Source organism: Lygodium microphyllum, chromosome 11, assembly GCF_053477565.2.
Source record: "Lygodium microphyllum isolate KBCC chromosome 11, Lygodium_microphyllum_v1.1.10, whole genome shotgun sequence".
Classification (NCBI taxonomy): domain Eukaryota; kingdom Viridiplantae; phylum Streptophyta; class Polypodiopsida; order Schizaeales; family Lygodiaceae; genus Lygodium; species Lygodium microphyllum.
The window spans coordinates 161541373-161562876 of NC_141145.1; the positions used below are offsets into that span (position 1 = coordinate 161541373).

A 21504-nucleotide genomic window follows, 5' to 3' on the forward strand; every position below is an offset into this window, starting at 1 on the left:
CTACTAGTGCGACATATGGACATATCAATGGATCTTGAATCTGCAGGTAACCATTTTATTTGTTGAGAATTGTAACATTGGATGCTTTATTCTATTGGCACACTGCTCAATTGAATCACCTCTACAAAATTGTGTTAGTGCCATTATCGATAGTTGCCCAAAATGCGGAATTGTCTTTTGCCTTGTTGGCTCTGAGGTAAAATATACAAAGTACTATTGGGTGTAAAGGCCCTTTTGCTAGTCCTGTGTATAAATTTACTTATACATGTGACCGCACCCTTGCGGGTGTGTGTGCTGTACCCTAAGTATAAATGCACTCTTTTATTCTTTGTGTGTACCACACTAGTACACACCCAACTCAAGTCTCCACTTTCTCTGCACCCTCTACTGCTGAACACACCTCATTTTCTCTGCACACACCACTTGGACACTCTCTCTCCCCTTCAAACTGGTATCAAAGCTTCGGCAAGAGTGTGCACACTTCCTCACGACTGTACAGGTCAGTTTCTGCATGTGTGCGCAAAGAGACCAGCAGGTTGTCACTTCTATGTGCAGATGACGACGTCTTCAGCACAAGCGAAAGGCAGGTGGCATCAATCCGCGTGACCAGGCGCCAGTCAGTTCTGACAAGCGCAACCGCAGGCTGCACCAGCATTTGACCAGCAGCAGGCAGGTGTGACCAGGCAACCATCGGCAGGTAGGCACAGGTCATGAGTAGGCAGTGGGCGTCACGTTTCTGACCAGGCGGCATCAGGCACAAGGCACACAACAGTCAACAGCTGGTGACGGGCTGACTCAACACATATCGGGCAGTTTTTGTCTTTTTTTTTTTCAATTTCTGCAAGCAGGACCCTTGCTCACTAACAGGGGTTCGCACGTGCAAGCACAATTTGCAGATTTTGCCCGAAATTTGGGGCTTTTCCGAGATTTGATGCTATTCATGCAAAACAGAGACATTTGACCCAGAAATTGCAAACATTGTGTGCATTTGCCCCGAAAATTTTGGGGCTTTTCATGTACAAGTGAAATTTAGCTTAGCTGATCCAATTTCACTGAAATTTGTGCACATTTGGATGCTGAAATTTGGGGGTTTTGCAGAATTTGAGAAATTTCTGGAACATTTGCCCATATTTGACACTTCGGATGATGTATTAATGCAATTGGAGGACATTTATTGCAAAATTTTTGGGGCTTTTCGCATAGGTGATGCATTCTGAGCCGATTTGTGCTTTGACAGTGAAATTACAGCAGATCCGCTGCAGAGTGGGAGGAATTTGGACTTGGGCTGTATTAAATGTTGTAAAAGGGCAGCTTCTCTTGGTACATGTATTGCTTAATGCTCATTGTGCAATGAAACAGCGGTACATACAGCACTTGGATTATTTGGGCATTCTGGTGATGTATTATGGAGTGGGAGCTGTCTTTTATGCATATGTATCAGATTTGGTTCATGTATATGCTGTAATCAGCCCTTGGGACTGAAATTGCAGCAGAATATCTGCTTCTTGGGCACTTTTGGAAGTACAAGTTTGAATACTTGCTGTTATATTCAGCAACCTTGCTATTGGCAGAAAGTATTCAGTATTTTAATGCACTTTTTATTGCTGTAAATGGCTAGCAGCGCATCTACATCTGACAAAGAATCTTTTTGAGATTCGCAAATTTGACAGCAATGGCTTTGATCTTTGGAAAGATCATATGCAAGGTATACTTTTTCTGAAGGATTGTGATGATGCTTTGGCAGAACATAAACCTATTGCTTTGTCAGATGAGGATTGGCCTAAAATGAATAAGAAAGCGATCACTTATGTCAAAATGGCAATCACAGATGATATCTTGGTTGATATCAAGTGAGTCACTACTACATATGCAGTTTGGGAGAAACTCAAGGCTACATATGAGAATATGACTCTTGTCAATCAGGTCCATCTCATGTGAAAGTTGGTCAACTTGAAGCTTGATAACTCTAAGCCTGCCCTAGAGCATTTAAATGCTTTCAATAGTATTTTGAATCAGTTGCAAGATGCAGGCTCGCCGACTTTTGATCCTAAGCTGAGGGCTATCTTCTTACTCATGACTTTGCCAGATTCATGGAAAGCATTGGTTGTGTTATTGAGCAACAACCCCAACTCAACATTTGATGATGTGCATGGTTCTATTCTCAATAAAGAGATTAGATGCAAGGCGAGTGGGGAAAACAATGGATCAACCTATAATGTAAGAGGACGAATTGAAAAGAGATCCTAGGCTGAGGGCTATCTTCTTACTCATGACTTTGCCAAATTCATGGTAAGCATTGGTTGTGTCATTGAGCAAGAACCCCAACTCAACATTTGATGATGTGCATGGTTCTATTCTCAATAAAGAGATTAGATGCAAGGTGAGTGGGGAAAACAATGGATCAACCTATAATGTAAGAGGATGAATTGAAAAGAGGTCCAATGCTGCAAATAAGCACAAAAATCACAAAAAAAGCAAGGAAAGACACCAAGATGTCACTTGCTATCAATGTGGATGCAAAGGGCATAAAAAGCTTAATTGCGGATACTATAAAAAGAAGCAAGCTAATGCAAAATGCAAAAAGAATGAGAAGGATGGCAACTATGTCCCCAAAGAAACAAAGAAGGAAAATGTGCTATCTAATGTTGTTATTGAGGAGATAGAAGAAAATAAAGATGCCTATTTGCCGGTTGCATCTTCAAATCCACATGCTATGACAGTGGAGGACATGTATATTTCTAAAAGGGAGGTGATGGATGCCTTGTTGTCTACTCATGATGACTTGCCACAATATGGATTGTTGATACTGGTGCTTCATTTCATGTAACTCCATCTTTAGAGTGTTTTTTTTCTTATACAAAAGGTAACCTTGGAAAAGTTTATCTAGGAAATAACCATGCATGTGATATTGAAGGAGTAGGCACCATACACTTGGCTCTTGAAAATGATCGGGAATTGATTCTTCATGATGTTAAATATATACCTGGAATTAAGAAGAGCTTGCTTCTGTTGGACAGTTAGACAACAAGGGTTACTTCACTACCTTCGGTAGTGGAATGTGAAAAATACAGAAAGAATCCATGCTAGTCACTAGAGGTTGTAAAAAGGAAACTCTATATTATCTTCATTACAAAGGCACTTCCTCGAAAGTTTGTTGTAATTGCAAAAATGCAGCCACACGTGAAGCTATGGTACAAGTGTCGTGGACACATGAGCCAAAAGGGTTTACAAGATCTTTCTTCACTTGGAAGAGTTGATGTGAAAAACTTGGAGCTTAACTTTTGTGATGACTGTGTCTTGGGAAAAACTGTTAAGAGTTCATACCCTCATGGAGCCTCTAGAAAGGCATGTATTTTGGATTTAGCCCATTCTGATATATGTACCATGCCAATAAAAACTCATAGTGGTTTCCATTATTTTGTGTTCTTTATTGATGACCACTCTAGAAAGCTATGGGTTTACTTGCTTAAGCAAAAAAGTGAGGCATTGGACACCTTTAAAAGGTTTTATACAATTGTTAGTACTCAAAAGGGTTTAAAACTAAAATGCATAAGAACAAACAATAGGAGAGAACATATATCTAAAGAATTCAATAAGTTTTGTGATATAAATGGGATTAAACAAGATTTTACAGCCCCTTATAATCCGTCATCTAATGGTGTGGCTAAGCCAATGGATCGCACTTTTTGTGAGAAGATTCGGTGCATGTTGTCCACAACTAATCTCCCATAATCATTTTAGGAAGAGGCACTTAAAACCACGGTGCATATTTGTAACCTATCTCCACATCGTGCACTTACAAGTGATATCCCTTAAGAGGTTTGGTCTGGTAAACCTGCTTCATATGACCACTTAAGGATCTTTCGCTGCGAATGCTATGTACATGTACCTATTGATAGTAGAACCAAACTTGACATGAAATCCCACAGAGGCATCTTAATGGGTTATAAAGATGGAAGGTGAAATGGGTTATAGACTTTGGGTTCCAAGCATGAAAAAGGTATTGCATAGCCAAGATGTGGTATTTAATAAGTCAAAGTTGCTGAAAAATGCCACATCTAGTGATTTAGACAAAAAGAAAGTGAAATTTCAGCATGATCACCCACTTGAACTGCCATGAACCACTGAAAATTCAGCTCCACTTGATGCTGGTTTTGATAATAAGCATTTCATTATTGGGCCAGATGAAAATGGGCAGCAAAGGAATGCTGAAAATCAACTTGGGCAACAAAATCAGCATGTTGAAAATGAATTACAGTAGCTTAAAATGTATTACAACAACCTAGCAACCTGAGAATGCAATTCAATAGCCAAATAATGAGGTCGTTGGCATTCCTTTGGATGTGGATTCATTGCCTGATAACACAAATCATTCGATGAGAAGGTCTATACGTGTAAGGAGACCTATACAGAGGTTTGATCCCTCTTTGGACTGCATTTTACTCACTGATGAGGGTGAGTCTCTCACATATAAAGAGACATTATCATGCGAGTTAAAGAAAAAATGGAAGCTAACTGTGCAAGAAGAAATGAAATCTTTGTATCAAAATGATACTTGGGATTTTCTTCCATTGCCCAGAGATAGAAAAGCTATCCCTAACAAATGGGTCTATAATATCAAGTGTGTGGATGGCAAACCCAAATACAAAGCCAAGCTTGTGACTAAGGGTTATACACAAAAAGAGGGATTGACCTTCAAAAAGACTTTTCACCTGTTGTCAAAATGACCACTCTTTGGATATTGTTTGCTATTGTAGCATCTATGGATCTTAAACTTGATCAAATGGATGTTAGAACTACATTTCTACGTTGTGATTTAAAAAAAGAGCTATTTATGAAACAGCCAAAGGGCCTTGTTATGCCAGGGAAGGAGCATTTGGTGTGTAGGCTTACGAGCAGCTTGTATGGTTTAAAACACTACTTATATATAAAGAAGGATGATGATGGAAGCCTTATAATCCTTGTCCTTTATGTGGATGATATGCTTATTGTTGGTAAGCATAAAATCCAAGTTAATGCACTAAAAAGACAGTTCAATTTTCCATGAAGGACTTCGGTGCAGCTAAACACATTTTGGGCGTGCATAAGATGAGAGATAGAGAGCAACAGCTCTTATTTCTCTCACAAGAAAAGTACATAAGCAAAGTACTTTATCGTTTTTCTATGGCAAATGCTAAGCTACTTCGTGTTCCTTTACCACCATACCTTAAGCTTAGCAAAGCAAATTGCCCAAAAGATGATAAGGCAGCCAGCTCTATGAAGGGCGTTCCTTTTGCTTCAGTTTGTGGATCATTCATGTATGCTATTGTTGCCACTAGACCTAACATTGCTCATGCAGTGGGAGATGTGAGAGCAAGTTTATGTCAAATCCTGGCAAAGCACATTGAAAGGCAATGAAATGTATCTTCCGATACCGTAAAGGCACACAAAGAAAATGTATTTGCTATGAAAAGGGTACGTCAGATCTACATGGATATTGCCATGCAAACATGGTAGGTGACTTGGAGCCTCAAGTCTACTAGCGGGTACATATTTACCTTGACTCATGGGGCCATTTCTTGGTGCTCTAGATTACAAAAGATAGTAGCACTTTCTACCACTGAGGCTGAATATATTTCAGCCCCACTGAAGCTTCGAAAGAAGCTGTTTGGCTTGGTCATTTGGTCAAGGATTTTGGGCTGCTCTCTCTCACCTTCAAGTACAAAGAAGACCCCGCAGAGAGTACCTAAGTACATCATACACAATGATCAAGTAAACAACCAATCTAGTGCATACTTCCTCCGAGTTTTGAAAACAGGGAAAATGGAAACAGCAAAAAAATTAGAGTTCCATCCAATTTTTCATCTTGGGCGAGGGAGTTGGCAGCACTTTGGTCAAACCTAACAGGTTTAGCTCAATTGCTTAAATTGAACAAGGTGGTGGCCAAGACTTTGGATTGACTCTTGATGTTTGGTTTGAGCTCAATTGGTTAAATTGAAGAGGGTGGTGACCAAGTCTTCAAATCGACTCTTGCTTTCTGCACAGTCATTTAGTATAGGCTTTACAAATGGGAGAATTGAACCTAGGTCAATGGGTTAATAAAAACAAGTGGCTTACCACTAGGGTAGCCACTTGATTATGGGGAGAGAGAGAAAGAGAGAGAGAGACTCAACTATTGCACAAGAATGGAGTAGAATTGCAAGTAAGGCAATTTGGCCATGTTGCAAGGTAAGAGGAGATCTGCAATAAAATCACTATCAATTGTCTCCCTCTCTAGAAGACTCTATCTCCTCATAACCTCCACTCGAAAGAAGAATTTAATCTCTTATAGCCTCTTATCAAGTCTCTAGATACATGTCCTATTAAGAAGAGTCTAGATCCCCAATTTTGTACAACTCACTCTCTAAATTGCTAGTTGTGGTATGAGTGGTCTAGAATCCTTATACTACTACTACACTAGGTGTAACCAGCCTTCCTTTCGTAGATGGGTGGTAAATCCCTCATTACAACTTAATTACAGCAACAAACAACAGATGCAAATCTTAAAATACAAATTTACCTACTGATCTTGGACAATGCACACTCGATTGGCCCCAAAACTGACGCTCCTTTCGGTATTTCTTTAGCTTTATCAAAGAAAAAGTTGATTTACAATGGGATTCTCCCGATCCCCTTTGCAATCCAAACTCCCCTTACTGTCCAAAGTGACCAGCAAGTCTTCAATCTAATTTGCCCCTTGATTTGAGCACTTTTGGCCTTTACCCACATCATAGACAATGGAAATGCCCCCAATTCAATGGCTAACTAGTTCTCCACCTAAATTTAGCCGAAATTCACCTTCAGTCCTAAAAAATCCAAGACTTGGAGCTTCCAATTTCTGGCACGTTTCTCGAGGCTGCTGCTAAGTCCTAATTTCTACTGCAAATTAGGGTTTACAATAGAAAAATCTGAAATTTCCCAGTCTCTGGTAATCTCAATGCTGCAAACTTTGGAGCAAGGTTGTAGAAAGGTTGGGAGATGAGAGAGAATGCTGAGGAGAGAGAAAATTCAGACTTTCTTCGCGAAGAACTGAAGAAAATCTGCTTTAGTGTTGCTACCTTGTCTCAACAACTTGTAGATGCACAAAACTGAAGAAAATCAATCATTTACTACTGCTTCCCTTTGTCAACAGCCTGTAGATGCTATCACGTATTGTTGATTAGTTTTCTCCTGTCCCTGGCTTGTTGAAAATGTCCTCCAATGGCTGCAAATCAAACAGGCAGCATCTCCTTCCTCCCTCTTGCAAGTTAAATACACTAAAAAATGCCTCTCTCCATCCTCTAAAGAAGTTTTTCAGTCTTGCATGGGCATTTTTTACAAGTAACAACCTTCCAAAATGGTTTTTTCAGCACTATCCATAATTAAATATTAATTTTCAATCTTTAAGTACTAAAAGTTAATCTAATAATTATTTCGATACCCTGAAAAATAATCTGACTGGCCAATAATTAAATTGGCTAGGCAACTTCCATTCCAGAGTGTCTTTGCACCATCTTTGACCATCAAATTGACATTAAGTACCATTAAACACCACTTCTCTAGTGCCACCAAACACTTATGGCCAAATGAATGACCTAGGCGAAAAACCGGCACTAGATACTACCAAATACCTGTGTGGCATAACTTATAGAAACTTTTGCCTTTGACATCCCCTGATTTTCTTGAGTCTCGAGCTCGTAAATTTACTCTAATCCCAATTACAACTCACATGTGTAACATTTACTTAACCTTGTGATTAAAAATTAATTCACATGTTAAGTAAGTTTTCAAAAATACATGTCCTCAAAAGCAAAATAGTGAATTGGAATTTCCACAAGGCATCATAGTTAACAAAACATTGTGCACTGTTGCTCAACCATTTCATATGCCCAACATATGCTGAAAATTACCAGCCAATCATAACATACCATAAGACTCACAAAGAATCTTATAAAAAAAACATTACTAGATTATCATATGACATGTCTATTTCTCATGAGCTCAACTCATATGGCAAAACCAAATCATAACATAGCATAACCAAGCATAAACCATGGCTAAAACATGAATGGCATCATAACATATGCTGTTATCTATGGAACTAGATGTGAACCATTGAAAACTGAGCATAATCTGATCATAAACTGATCACTTACTGATCTGAGAACTGATCATAAACTGCTACAAATGTGACCCCAAACTAATCACAAACTCATAGCAAAAACCGACCAGCAATCAATGCAAAAACTGATGGAAAACTAATTCAAAAAGTGACCATAAACGGTTCTCAAGCTGATCAAAAACTGAGCTGAAATTGATCAGAATTTTTGTCTCAAAATTGAGGCAAAATTCATGCCAAATTGATCATAAGCTGATGCAAAAGTATAGTTTCAGGTGCCCATGTGAAACTCATACTTATCTGCATACATCTCACAATGACTAGTACACTAAGTAGTGACCTCATGGCAAACATACTGTCAGCGCAATACCTTGGATGCATACTAAATACATCCGAGATCCACTATATACGAGAGCTATCCATAACTGGAGGAAACAAGTGCTACCTCCCCCCATAGTTGTCAGGTACGAAAAGTACGGTACAGTACGGTACGATAAAATACGGTACTAAATGGTACCTTAAGATTTTATAAGGTACAATACGATATTAGTACGAAAAAAAAAATTAACTTAATTATTTTGAACTATAGATGATAGAACAGATGTTTAAAGTCTAAATAGCAATGCTATTGGAGTATATAAGATGAATACTTGCGAGTAACACGCCAAAACCTGTATGGCATATACCGCATGCGCAACATGCGCTACAACTTACAAGTACATAGATAGGATTTGATACATCATACATGAATGATCATACAAATAAGAGGCATGTATGCTTGAGAGAGAAGGTTGTGAGAGAGAGAGAGAGGCGAGAGAGACAGAGAGAGACACACACACAGAGAGAGAGAGAGATGAAATGACATGAGATGCTTTATTAATGTCTACAAGAGGCCAAAATGACCTATGAGACCAACAGTTACCAAACAAACCACCTAAGGTTTTGGTAAAAGATTTATGAATTTTGTTATGGTTTTGTTTGGCATTGCTAAGGCTAAAGTAGCTACTGATGGTACATTCACTAATTCATGTACTCTCAGAACAACAGTTACCAAACAAACCACCAAAGGTTTTGGTAAAGGATTTATGAATTTTGTTATAGTTTTGTTTGGCATTGCTAAGGCTAAAGTGGCAACTGATGGTACATTCACTAATTCATGTACTCTCAGAAGGTACATTAGGCCAAGCTATGCTCTGGCCTAGTTTTATTAGCAATGTGTACTAATGCTTTGAGTTGGGTGGTGCAAAATGAGCTGTGAACAAAGGTAAAATCAATAGGATTAAGCTACTTGATGATTCTCAAATGGTGCTGAATTTATTTATTGATGACACTAACATATTGTGAAAAATGATGGAGCATCAATTAGAAACGTTTAAAACTGCTTGAATACCTTATATATGGCCTTTGGCTCTAAAATAAATCATAACAAAACATGTGTGAGAAGTCTAATCAAGCTTCCACCCCCCTTTCTTGGTTGATCAATCAAGGCTACAAAATCACCACCACTACCACAACAACAGCAGTCAACAACCCAAACCACCACCAACAACAACCACCACGCCCAAAAAAAAACCCCCAAAAAAGTGTTGGTTTTCTTGTACGAATTCGTATGGTACGGTACGGTACGAACCGTATAGTATGAACCAATTCGTACTACATACGAGTGCAACTATGCCTCCCCCTTGAGCATCAAGCAATACTCCGAACCCTTGCTTTGCTCAACCTGACGAAGCTCGAACTAAAGTCATCCAAGTAAAACTGCAGCAACCGAGGATGGCTAGAACCAACCTTTCTTCTTGGAATGGGTGTTGACAACCTGATTTAAGAGTTAATTACAGCAATAAATAAATGCACATAAAATGAAATACACACTTTACCATAACATTCTTGGACAATAGGCACCCTATTGGCCCCAAAATTGGTGCCCCTTACGGTATTTCTTTAGCTTTCATTCAATTGGAAGGAGTACAACTTGAGATTCTTTAATCTCCTCCTGCTAACCAATTGCTCTTGCTGTCATAAATGTCCAGCAAGCCTTTTGGGTCATTTGCCCCTTGTTTCACCCAAGACTTCTTCTCCAATTTGACCCTTGGCTGGCGAAATGCTGCCCCAAATCAATTCGGGATGGGCTAGCTCCTTAAATCCCTTGATAATCTTCAATTATCAACTACTGATTTCAGTCCCTTGAGCCTTCAATCTCTGGCACGGATCCCAAGGTGGTCGCTAAACCCTAATTTCTGCTGTGAATTAGGGTTTACTGCAGAAATTACAGATCAGCCCACCAACAATGGCTGAGATCTCCTCCGAATGGCTGAGAATTGCTGAGAATGGCTGAGCATAGACTGAAGGAGATGAGAGAATGCTATAGAGAGAGAAAATTTTGAGATTTGTCGCGAAGAACTAATCAAAATCAGTTGCTGCCCTACTGTACCAGCCCCAAACAGATGCACCAACAACAATAGGAGCATCAGAGACTGTGATCTTGAGAAGAAAGTGCATCAGCAGCAATTGTCAACTTCCCAAGGTCAAGAATATACAATCTCCATCACCAGAATGGTCTCCAATGGCTGGGAATTGGCCCCAAAAGCTGGCAGCAACAGTCCAACACCTCTTTCCAACAGCTCCAAAATGAAAAAACGAGATTTCCCTCTCCCTTCAGCCCTATTTAGCCTTTCCCCCACTTGCATGGGAAAGTTTTGCCAAGTGGCAGCTTTCTTAATCCATTTTCAGCAATTTCCAGCCATTTAATTAATTTTCAAAAATAATTAATTCAGCCCTTAATCCATGCCCAAAAAATTGACCTTGCCCATCCAAAAATTAATTGGCTAGGCCATTTGCAACCCAAAGTGGTCCCATGCATTAATTGACCCTTGGACAAGCATTAATCCATTAATTAATGCCTAGTTCCTAGTGTCACCACTAACACTTAATTGGCACCAAAATTCACCTAGAATCTAACAAGTGTAACTTGTTACAACTTTTGCCTTTGATACCCATCTTTTTCACAAGGTTCTTGGGCCTTCAACTGTAAAAGAGTACCTTGCACCTCACATGTGCAACACATGTGCATCTTTTAATTGCACATTTGATTAATCCTTTAATCAAATGTCAATTAAACATAAGCAAAGCATCAAATTTTCACGTCCTCGTGACAATGGCCTGCCAAGTCAACCTCTTCCATCCATTTGCTATCCATTGGTAAATAATTCTAAAATTTCACCAAGTATCTCCTGAAAAATTTACCTTTGACATTTCTTTCCTTATGTACCAAAATCCACAAGTACCAAAATCTCATCCAACTCCTCAACCTCAGGTTGAATTTCAGCAGACATATCCTTTGACACATCACTATGAAAAGGCCTCAACAAAGTGACATGAAAAGCATTGTGTATCCACCAATGTAGAGGTAATTTCAGCCGATATGCCACATCGTTGATTTTCTCCAACACCTAGAAGGACCCATAGTATCTCATACTCAAATTCGGATAAAATCCTTCTTTTCCTTTTATCTTTTTCAACCTTGCCTTTTCAAAACGCAGCAATACATAATGACCCTTTGCAAACTGCAAAGCACATCTGTGGCGATCAACTATTTTCTTTTGCTTTTCTTGCAATCTCTGAAGTGCACATTTTATCTTTACATAGGCTATATCCAAGTTTTCCACATAACCATCAGTCTCAAAGATCTTATCCTTAGTTTGCAGAATAGGTGGTAACTTCTTGCCACCCTGAACCACCTCAAATGAAGCTTTGCCTGTAGAACTATACACTGTGTTGTTGTAAGCAAACTCAACCACCGGCAAATGTTGCTCCCACTGTGTCTTGTGGTCTAAAACATAGCACCTCAAAAGATCTAACATTGTGGAATTTGCTTCCTCACACTGACCATCTAACTGCGGATGGAAGAATGATGAGAATTCCAACGTGGTACCCATATTCTCAAACAAGTCCTTCTAAAATAAATTGGTCATCTGCATGTCTCAATCACTAATGATCGACTCTGGCTTACCATGATACTTAAAGATGTGCTACAAAAAACAATTATGGCATATAATCGCATTTATTTTCTTCCTTACCGGAATGAAATGAGCTTGTGCTCCAAAGATTACAGCATTGAGATCACCATAGACTAAGAAATTTCGGATTTCTCTGTTGTAAACCCTAATTTAAAGTAGAAATTAAAGTTTAGCAGCAGCCTCGAGAAGTGTGCCAAAAATTGAAAGCTCCAAGGCTTGGATTTTTCAAGGCTGAAGGCGAATTTCAGCTAAATTCAAATGGAGAACTAGCCAGTGATTGAATTTGGGGCATTTCCATCATCTATGAAGTGGCTGAAGGCCAATTAAGTGCCCGATCAAGGGGCAAATCAGATTGAAGACTTGCTCATCACTTTGGATAGCAAGGGGAGTTTGAATTGCAAAGGGGATCGGGAGAATCCCATTATAAATCAACTTTTTCTTCATTAAAGCTAAAGAAATACCGAAAGGGACACCAATTTTGGAGCCAATCGAGTGTGCATTGTTTAAAATCAGTAGGTAATTTGATTTTCAGATTTGCATTTATTGTTTGCTGCTGTAATTAAGTTGTAATCAGAGATTTACCACCCATCCACCAAAGAAAAACTGCTTACCTGGTTCCATTGCTGGGAGATGAGAGAGAATGCTGAGAAGAGAGAAAATTCAGACTTTCATCGTAAAGAACTAAAGAAAATATGTCATTTACTATTGTTGCTCTGTCTCGACAGCTTATAGATGCAAAGAACTGAAGAAAATCAATCATTTACTGTTGTTGCCCTGTCACAATAGCCTGTAGATGATGTCACGTGCTGTTGATTGGTCTTGTCCTGTCCCTGGCTGCCTCAGAAGGTCCTCCAATGGCTTCAAATCAAACCAGCAGCATCTCCTCCTCTCTCTTGCAAGCTGAATACACCAAAAATGCCTCTATCCAATCTCTAAAGACGTTTTTCAGTCTTGCACGGGCATTTTTGACAAGTGACAACCTTCCCAAATGGTTTTTCTAGTATTATCCATAATTAAATATTAATTTTCAGTCTTTAAAAACTGAAAAATTAATCTAATAATTATTTCAATGCCCTGAATATAATCTAACTGGCCAATAATTAAATTGGCTATGCAACTTCCATTCTCGAGTATCTCTGTGTCATTTGACCATCAAATTGGCATTAGGTACCATTAAACGCCACTTCTCTAGTGTCACCAACTAGCATTTATGGCCACATGAATAACCTAGGTGAACAACTAACACCAGATACCATCAAGTACCTGTGCGGCATAACTTATAGCAACTTTTGCATTTGACATCCCACAATTTTCTGGAGTCTCGAGATCATAAATTTACTCTAACTCCAATTAAAGCTCACATGTGCAACATTTATTTAACCATGTGATTAAAAATTAATCCACATGTTAAGTGAGGTTTCAAAAATACATGTCCTCGTGACACTAGGGTTCACTAACTTTATCAAAAAGAAGTAGCTTAATAAATGATGAGTGGTCTAGGAGAGTAGTGATGAAGACGATGCAAACTGAGCCACTTTAGTCACAAGTTTAATCGTCCACATAAAAAGTATCAATCATAGGAAAGACTCTAGCTCTTGCTACCTTGTCTCTCCTAGAGAACTAAGGTCAGCTTGTGGACTCGTCAAACTCCACTATAAAGAGAGGATTTTGTCTTCTGATATAATAACTCCACCCATGCAACCTATGCTCCTTTGCTAATGTCTCTTTGTATCTACCTCTTTAATCCTTCAAGGCCTCTGCCATGTAAGTCCCCACCTACTATTCAATGGTTAGCCTAGGGTAGGGACTATTTGAGAGTAGTCCAAAATTGTCTCCTATCACCCATTTGAGGCATATTTGACCAACAAAACGATAAGTGTCATCAACTCTAATATATACCCACAAGGCTCTCCTTGGAATCACGATGCCCTAATCATGTATAGTCTATTTCCACTACTCTACAACTTGGATACAAATTCCTACCTAAATCATTATGGCTCCCACAGTTGCTACCCTAGAACAGTAGCTTTGTCTTGGCAAAAGCTTTCCACAGCGTTGGGATATCCTCTGTACCAAGAGATTGTGCCACTATATCATGACAAAATTCATCCATCCTTCCACTAGTGCTTCATACAGGTCCTATCTCATGAGTATCCAGCCCTACATGACGAGTCTTTCGTTGACGAAGGATCATCATGACTCTAAGCCTTTAGGACTAGTATGTCCTAGAGTACAGCTTATCAAAACTCTTCTCTACTAGTTCCATTGCCTCAAACAAGAGAGAAAATTCCTACAAGTCTAATGAGCCATCCAAATCATCTATATGGTCCTCGAATGTATCCTCCCTCTCCTATAAGACAACTACTCCTCCCATCTACTGGGTGGCAAGATCTATGATGGTATGTATCATCTCTAAAGTCTCAACCATATGGCATGGGAAAGTGGGAGTCACAAGTATATGAACAATGCACTAAGGGATCTCTAAAGCATCGAGCTATGTGTCAATCTCTTGAGGGTGTGAAGATATGCTAGGGTTTGCACGGATAAAACATAGAATGTACGAACATGACTAAAGCACAATAGCTCAATCAAAAATGCAAAACACAAAAACACAAACAAAGAAGAAAGATAGCTCTAAAGTAAATAAATGAATATCATAGATGAATGAAAGAGTATACAAGATACAGAAATATAAAACTATCCAATAATGGATGGCTCTCATGGAAGTGGGTCGAGGGAGTAATAAAAGAGAGATGTCCGTCAGAGATGGATCCAAACTTAGAACTACATCATCTTTCAAGAGAGAGAGAGAGAGAGAAAAAATACATGAGTAGAAATCCAATGAGTGAATGAAGAACGTATCCATGTCCTATTAATAGCTTTTGATGGAAAAACCCCTATTCATTCCTTTGTGCAAACTTGTCATTCACCAATACAAACCCTAGCAAGGAACCACTCCATCCATAACAATCTTCTAAACATGAAGAATCTTTTGTTCAAACCTCATTGTTTGTGCAAACTTGTCATTCACTAGTACAAATCCTAGCAAGGAACCACTCCATCCATAACAATCTTCTAAACATGATGAATCTTTTGTTCAAACTCCATTGTTTGTGCAAACTTGTAGATTACCGATATGAATCCCAACAAGGAACCACTCCATCCATAAGACTCTGTTGAACACTGCATCGCTTTGTGCGAATTGGTAATTCACCAATACAAATTCTAGCAAGAAACCACTCCATCCATAACCTCTTCTAAACACAAATCTTGGATCCTTCTATTCCCCATAATGAGGCAAGGGCACTATCCACCCCCTTCAAGCGAGTCAGACAAGCATCCTATATTGTTTGACATTGAACTTGGAAATGATAAATTTCTTCTCTCTGGCTACTTCTTTTATTCAAACATTTATACCAACCCCCCCCCCCCCCCCCAAATCCTAACCCTCCTTTAAGTCTCAACAAGACAATAGCAATAGGAAAGTGCAACCAACCTTCACAAATGCAAAGGGTGATAATCAACCATTTAATCTACAAGCACTTAAACTAACACACAAGGGAAACTAAAAAACTCGTACTCAAAAAACACAGATTCCCCCCAAATCCTTTTGATACTCAAATCTCAATAGTCATCACAGCCTTGCACCAAGACAAAACCCTATAATACCTCTAATAAATACCCACAACTCTAGGTAAAAGCATGCTAACCATGGGGAAAACCTTGGAATGCTTTCATAGGAAGCATAAAAAGTTTAGTTGCTAAAACCTCCTAGATCCCACCTGCCTTATGGCACAAAACCTACATAGTCCTTCCTCTTGTTTGTGTGTCATGATCTTATCTATAGATCCATGCAAATCCTTGGAAAAACGTGTCACAACATGATGCAAGTTTCCCCAGCCCAAAGAGGATTTAGGCCCATGCTCAAGCATAGGTCAAGCTATATCCATAATAGTCCTATTCCATCTCTACCATAAGTAGGTTCAAAACTCTAATCTTCCATTATGAAATTGTTGTTGTTCAAAAATCCAATACTCTAGATGAAAGCAAATTGGAAAGGTGGCTCTAAAGTTTCCAGGGAAGAAGGCCCCATTCAAGATTATTTGAAAGCTACTTAACATAGCCTATAAATTGACATGTCCATTGATTGAAAAATGCATACATTGACTTATGTTAGCAATTGGGTCAAGTATTTATAGAATGTAACGGAGAGCAGCTCACATAGACAACAATCGAACAAAGATATTTTGCATGAAATTCTCGATACAAAAAGGGCAACTTATGTATGAAGTGACATCGACAACCACTCAAGTTCCAAGGTAACCCCAAGGCCAATACTAAATACACCATGGTTAGACCAATCCCACTTCATCCTAAAGACATTGTCATTCCTTTGAAGATACCAACAAGCTATACAAGTGAACAAACTCCAACGTCTAGAGGGGAGTGCAACCCACCTAGATGTGCAAGTTGCAAGGATAGTGATATGACCACCAATTGTCTACTAAAGTGAAGGGCATATGGCCCAAGAAACAAGGAGCTAGAGGGGTCAAGAGCAAATGTTGGGACTTAACAACATGTGTCATGCCAAACAACTCGCAATCATCAAGCAAGTTGTAGGTCAATAGCTACTACCATGTTGCACAAGGTTGGATAATGCAACCAAAACATAGGTTCCCCATCATGCAATTGCCAAATAGGTCAATTTTGAATGCACAACAAAGCAATTCACTTTCCCTCCATAAAAGGGGGGCTCCTTTGGACTTGTCTTCTCACTCTAAAGCAAGTTAATGTCCCTTCCTCCATCAAAACTCATTTCACACTTATGGCTCAAGGTTTATGGTTTTAGGCTTAGAAATCCAATTTGAAACTCTCCTTAACTTTTCCTTCCTCCTCCCTACCTTTGCCTTCATGTTCCATCCAAATCATATAGAACAATGTACACATCATCAGCATATAGGATCAATGCATTTTCATTGCCTCCCTAATCCATCCACACTTCATTAGCATAAAATAAAATGTATCTTTAGGCTTTCAACACATCAAAATTTACATGTAGTCTATGTTTCTAGAGTAGCATGGTAGCCGCATTCTGAGATCCTTTGTTGTTCACATGATTTTTTACATGGGCTTTTCACACGGACCTAAAGGCCTTATATAAATCTAATTCTTTTTAATATCACACAAGTTACACATACATACACACGTGCACATGCACATGCACACACAAAAATAGAACGTTCGGATGATAAATACTATTAGTTAGGGTGGGATTGCAAGAATTGTGCTTGATGGAGAGCTGCCTAAAGAGTTTTTTGCGTGCGCGGGCACGCGCACACAGAACATTTGGATGATAAATACTATTAAATAGAGTGGTATTGCAAAAAATATGCTTAATGGAGGGCTGCCTTAAGAGTTTTCATTTTCTTGTTCTTTGAGGCAAGGATGTCCACTCAACCCTTTCTTGTTTGATGTAGTCACTTATCCCATGTTGAGTTAGTTGGATAAGCTTACCTCACATGGAGATGTTGTGGGTCTCACCTGTCCTAGTATTGTAAAGTTGACTAGTTAGTCATCAACCTCTTAAATGTTTCTTAGGGCTGAGAAAAATTATCTAGAAAGAGCTACAGTTGCTTGGGCTCTATTTTGATTAGCATCTATATTGTATATTAATGTTCAAAAATCATTTCTTCTTAGTTGCATGGAAAAAGATTTGGCCAATTTGGGATGTGGAGGCAAGATTCATTTGAGGGATAATTACTAGACATCTGCCATGGTTATGCCATTGGGGTGGATGTGACACCCAAGTATTTGTTGGACTAGATGTGTAGACATTTACATATGGGAAATCTCAAGGTTGGCCATTACATGTTCATCTCAAAGTGGAATAAAGTATTATGATTCGTATGATTTCCTTCCTCCTACCATTGTTACCTGGACTCGTAGATCTTTGGCTGAATTGGTGCAGCTATTTGTGTTTATGCTATGGAAGAAACAAGGAAAGTGTCTTGGTCAAACTTGAGTGTCATCACAACATATCATTCATCAAAGTGTATGGACGAGGCTATTCTTTTGTATGCCAAGAAAAACACGGTTGCTCCTCACTTAGCTCTTGCAAGAGATATTAGGAGCAACACCATTCAACAGATATTGCAAAAGTTTTTATTAGGAGGTGATGGCAATGTGCAGATCCAAGCCTCTTGGCATCGTTCAAATTTTGTTTTACTATCACATTTGATTCAACCCTCTTGGCATTGTTCAAATTTTGTTTTACTCATTGGTTTCTGTCAGAGAAGCAAAATGCCAATGTTGGTTGTCTCGAGATTGCTGCATTGGATAGATAAATCCCTGTCCAAAAGAACTAACTAGACTGGAAAGGTTAGGACCCAACGCCCAACCTCGAGATATAGCATCCCTCTAAGGGAATCAACCAAGATTGGAAGTTTTAGCTGGTGAGAGTCCAACATTACTTGGACCCCTACACTAGGGTGCTAGGTGCCTACACATGCTCCTTCATTTGGTTGGTAAGTGGAGTCTTCCAAGGAATACGCTCCTAAAGGAAGTAGCAAAAGCAAGATGAGTAACTAAAGAGGACATCACATATAAGCTAGTGGCACCAGGTTCCACCTTTGAGCCTGATTAGACACCCGGCTCAAAAAACAAAACTGGAAAGGTTAATGGTTCCACCATTCACCACGAATCAAAGAATTTATTCTTTTTGTTGTCTTCAATAGTAGTTCCACCCAAAATCATAAAGCTGGTGTGGCCTAGGTTGCAAGAATGCCTTGGCCAGATCAGGGTTTCATCAATTCTAATGACCTGTTTCAGCTTTCAACAAATGGCACTTATCACATTTGGTCACGTAAGACAGCCATAAAAAGATGCAGAATTGATTGTTACAATTATGAAAGTTCAAGATCTTGAATCAGGGTAAGGATTTTGTTTGGAGACTTCTTCTTGCAGGCCTCCTTACTAATGGCATGGTGCAATCATGCAAGATTGTCAGTCATTTCCAAGGTTTGGACTTCAAGGACATTGCAATGAAGTACTAACTGAGAGCATGGGTATTGGGAAGATTGCCTCAAATAGGCATACTACAGCCATAACATCCTCATTTAGTTTGTTACTTCCATTGGATTGGGCTTTGGCACATCTTCCATACTAGAACACTCTTGAGTTGACCTTTGGAATTCATGGCCATAGTGATCACATCAGATGCTGATTATTGTGTTTAGTGGGTTTTGTAATCTTGGCAGGGGTTCATAATAGGGCTGCTCGATAGTTTGAGGTTATTCGCGGGACTTCAATCACTACTCAAGTTTTGACTTGGCATAAATCAGGAACATTATTCCCATTGTTTTTGTGTGACAATGCAGGACACTAGTGTCAGGGGCTTGACCAAGTTACATTTTCCTACTAGTAGCCATGTGGCCTTCTTTCTGTTCTTTCTTTTCAGCTTTCCATATGGCTTTTGCATACTGGTCAAATGGCCTCTTTCCATCTGCTTCTTCTGCAGTTCAAAAATATTTATCGTGCGCATGCACACACATGCACCCATACACATACACAGAGAGAGAAATATTTGCTTGAAGGTTACCTTTAAACTTGCAGCATATCAAATGAGTAACTTTATTTGCAACTACAGCCTTTGAGTAGCTTGCACCCATTTTTTGCACCATTCTCTGTAATGACAAATAAAATTTTCCATAAAAACCTAGTGATACATGTAAAATACTTGAGAGCTAATCAGCCTCTTTTCTTGAAAGCATGTAATGCTGAATTTCCAATTATTGAATTAAAAGTATGAAAGCAGCAAAAAAAACTCAAGCTAGAGAGAAATAGATTTTAGGGACATCCTCCTTAACCTTTGCCTTTTCATCCATAAAAGAAAATTCAGATAGAGAAATCAGCTTAAACCTATGGAAAGTTTGCTCATTTATGGTATATAAGGATCTGCAGGAATATAGTGACTGACAAATATGGTGAACAATAAAGCAGATAGCCGTTGCAATCTGTAAGCATTTTATTCAAATCTCGCCAAAAACTCTGGCTTGGTCCAGCCAAACGTCCCTACAAAAGCACATGTAAATCATCTTCAAAAGAAACATTCAAAAGAAATTTCAGAAACCATATCCCAACAGAAAAGGTGCTGGCACCATCTGACATGAATTTCAAGATTGTAGGTACTTGTGAGTAGACCCTTGCTTGCTGCCTAGAATGCAGCCTCTGCTGTGGACTGCTGCTATCAGCCAAAATTCATCACCATTGGCACCCCAATGCAGATTTTACCTTGATGTTTGGTACCCCTACCTTGAGTACAGGTTGGTTGCTCACATCTGGGATCCGAATGAGTAATGCTGTACTATACCCCTGAGGTTTGTTGTGTTATCTGACCCTATCTTCAGCATTACAAACCGTGGACCACCTTGTCCATTGTTCTTGACCCTTGTATAACCCTACTGTCACTCTTTGCTTTGAGCCTTCACCCTTCCTCCAGCTCTATTGCAATTTGTATCTCCAGGGCTGTGGAAAATCAGAGTTTGCAGCAAGAAGAATTTGCACAAGAGGGAGAAGAGAGCTCATAGTACACGAACAAAATCTTGCTTACTAAGTTGTTTAGAGTACAACTTGGGTGCACTCTCTCTCTTTTGATAGTGACCCATAGGCTGTTTATATAGCCTCTGCCAAGCTAGGGTTAGGGTTTCCCCTGCCCCTTAAGGCCATTCACATCCATCTACCCTCATAGACCCTTGCTTAGGGTGAATTCCTATGCCTATATTCTAACACCCCCCCCCCCCCCCTCAATGCCAGGGTGGCATTGCATCACAAGACATGTTAAAGTTCCCCCCCTCAATCAAATGGGATGCCTTCATAAATCAGGCTACAAGGATATTCATAGGTAGAGGATGTTACAAGACTCAAAAGAGTCGATCATGGATTGGGAGACAAAGTTGGCCTCTAATTCCTTAGGTACTTGTGGAACATTGGAACACTTACTGGTGATATGCCCGGTCTTTTTGCATTTATTGCACTTTCATTTTGTCAGGATATTTCTTCCAACAATTGCTTACAATATGCCCTTTTTTTGTGACAGAAGGAGCGCTTAGTAGAAGCAGTATAGACTAACACTTGCTCACGGGAAATAAACGCTAAAGTTCCTTCAATATGGTTTCTCTTCTCTTCATCCAGGCAAGACTGGATGGTACTTGCCAAGATTGGGTTCGGAATATTAGTTAGGGTAGTCACAAGAGTCGGAAAAACCTTTTTCACAAACTTCAAAAGAATGGCAATGGCATCTTCATCATGAATGGGTGCTTGAACAGAGACAAGCTGTGCCATAAGCGCCTTCATATGTGAAATAAACTTGCTTAG

The 21504-nt window shown here is 39.3% G+C and overlaps 1 protein-coding gene across 4 annotated transcripts in view; it reads right to left on the reverse strand.

The window, feature by feature from the left end:
* Positions 1–21504, reverse strand: part of LOC148029587 (uncharacterized) — a 93792-nt gene that overhangs the window by 22281 nt on the left and 50007 nt on the right. For all 4 annotated transcript variants that reach the window (XM_087688456.1, XM_087688459.1, XM_087688457.1 and 1 more), the window contains one exon: positions 19730–19814. In XM_087688456.1, coding sequence (XP_087544582.1) covers positions 19730–19814 — 85 coding nt within the window. The remainder of the gene's footprint in view (positions 1–19729; positions 19815–21504) is intronic.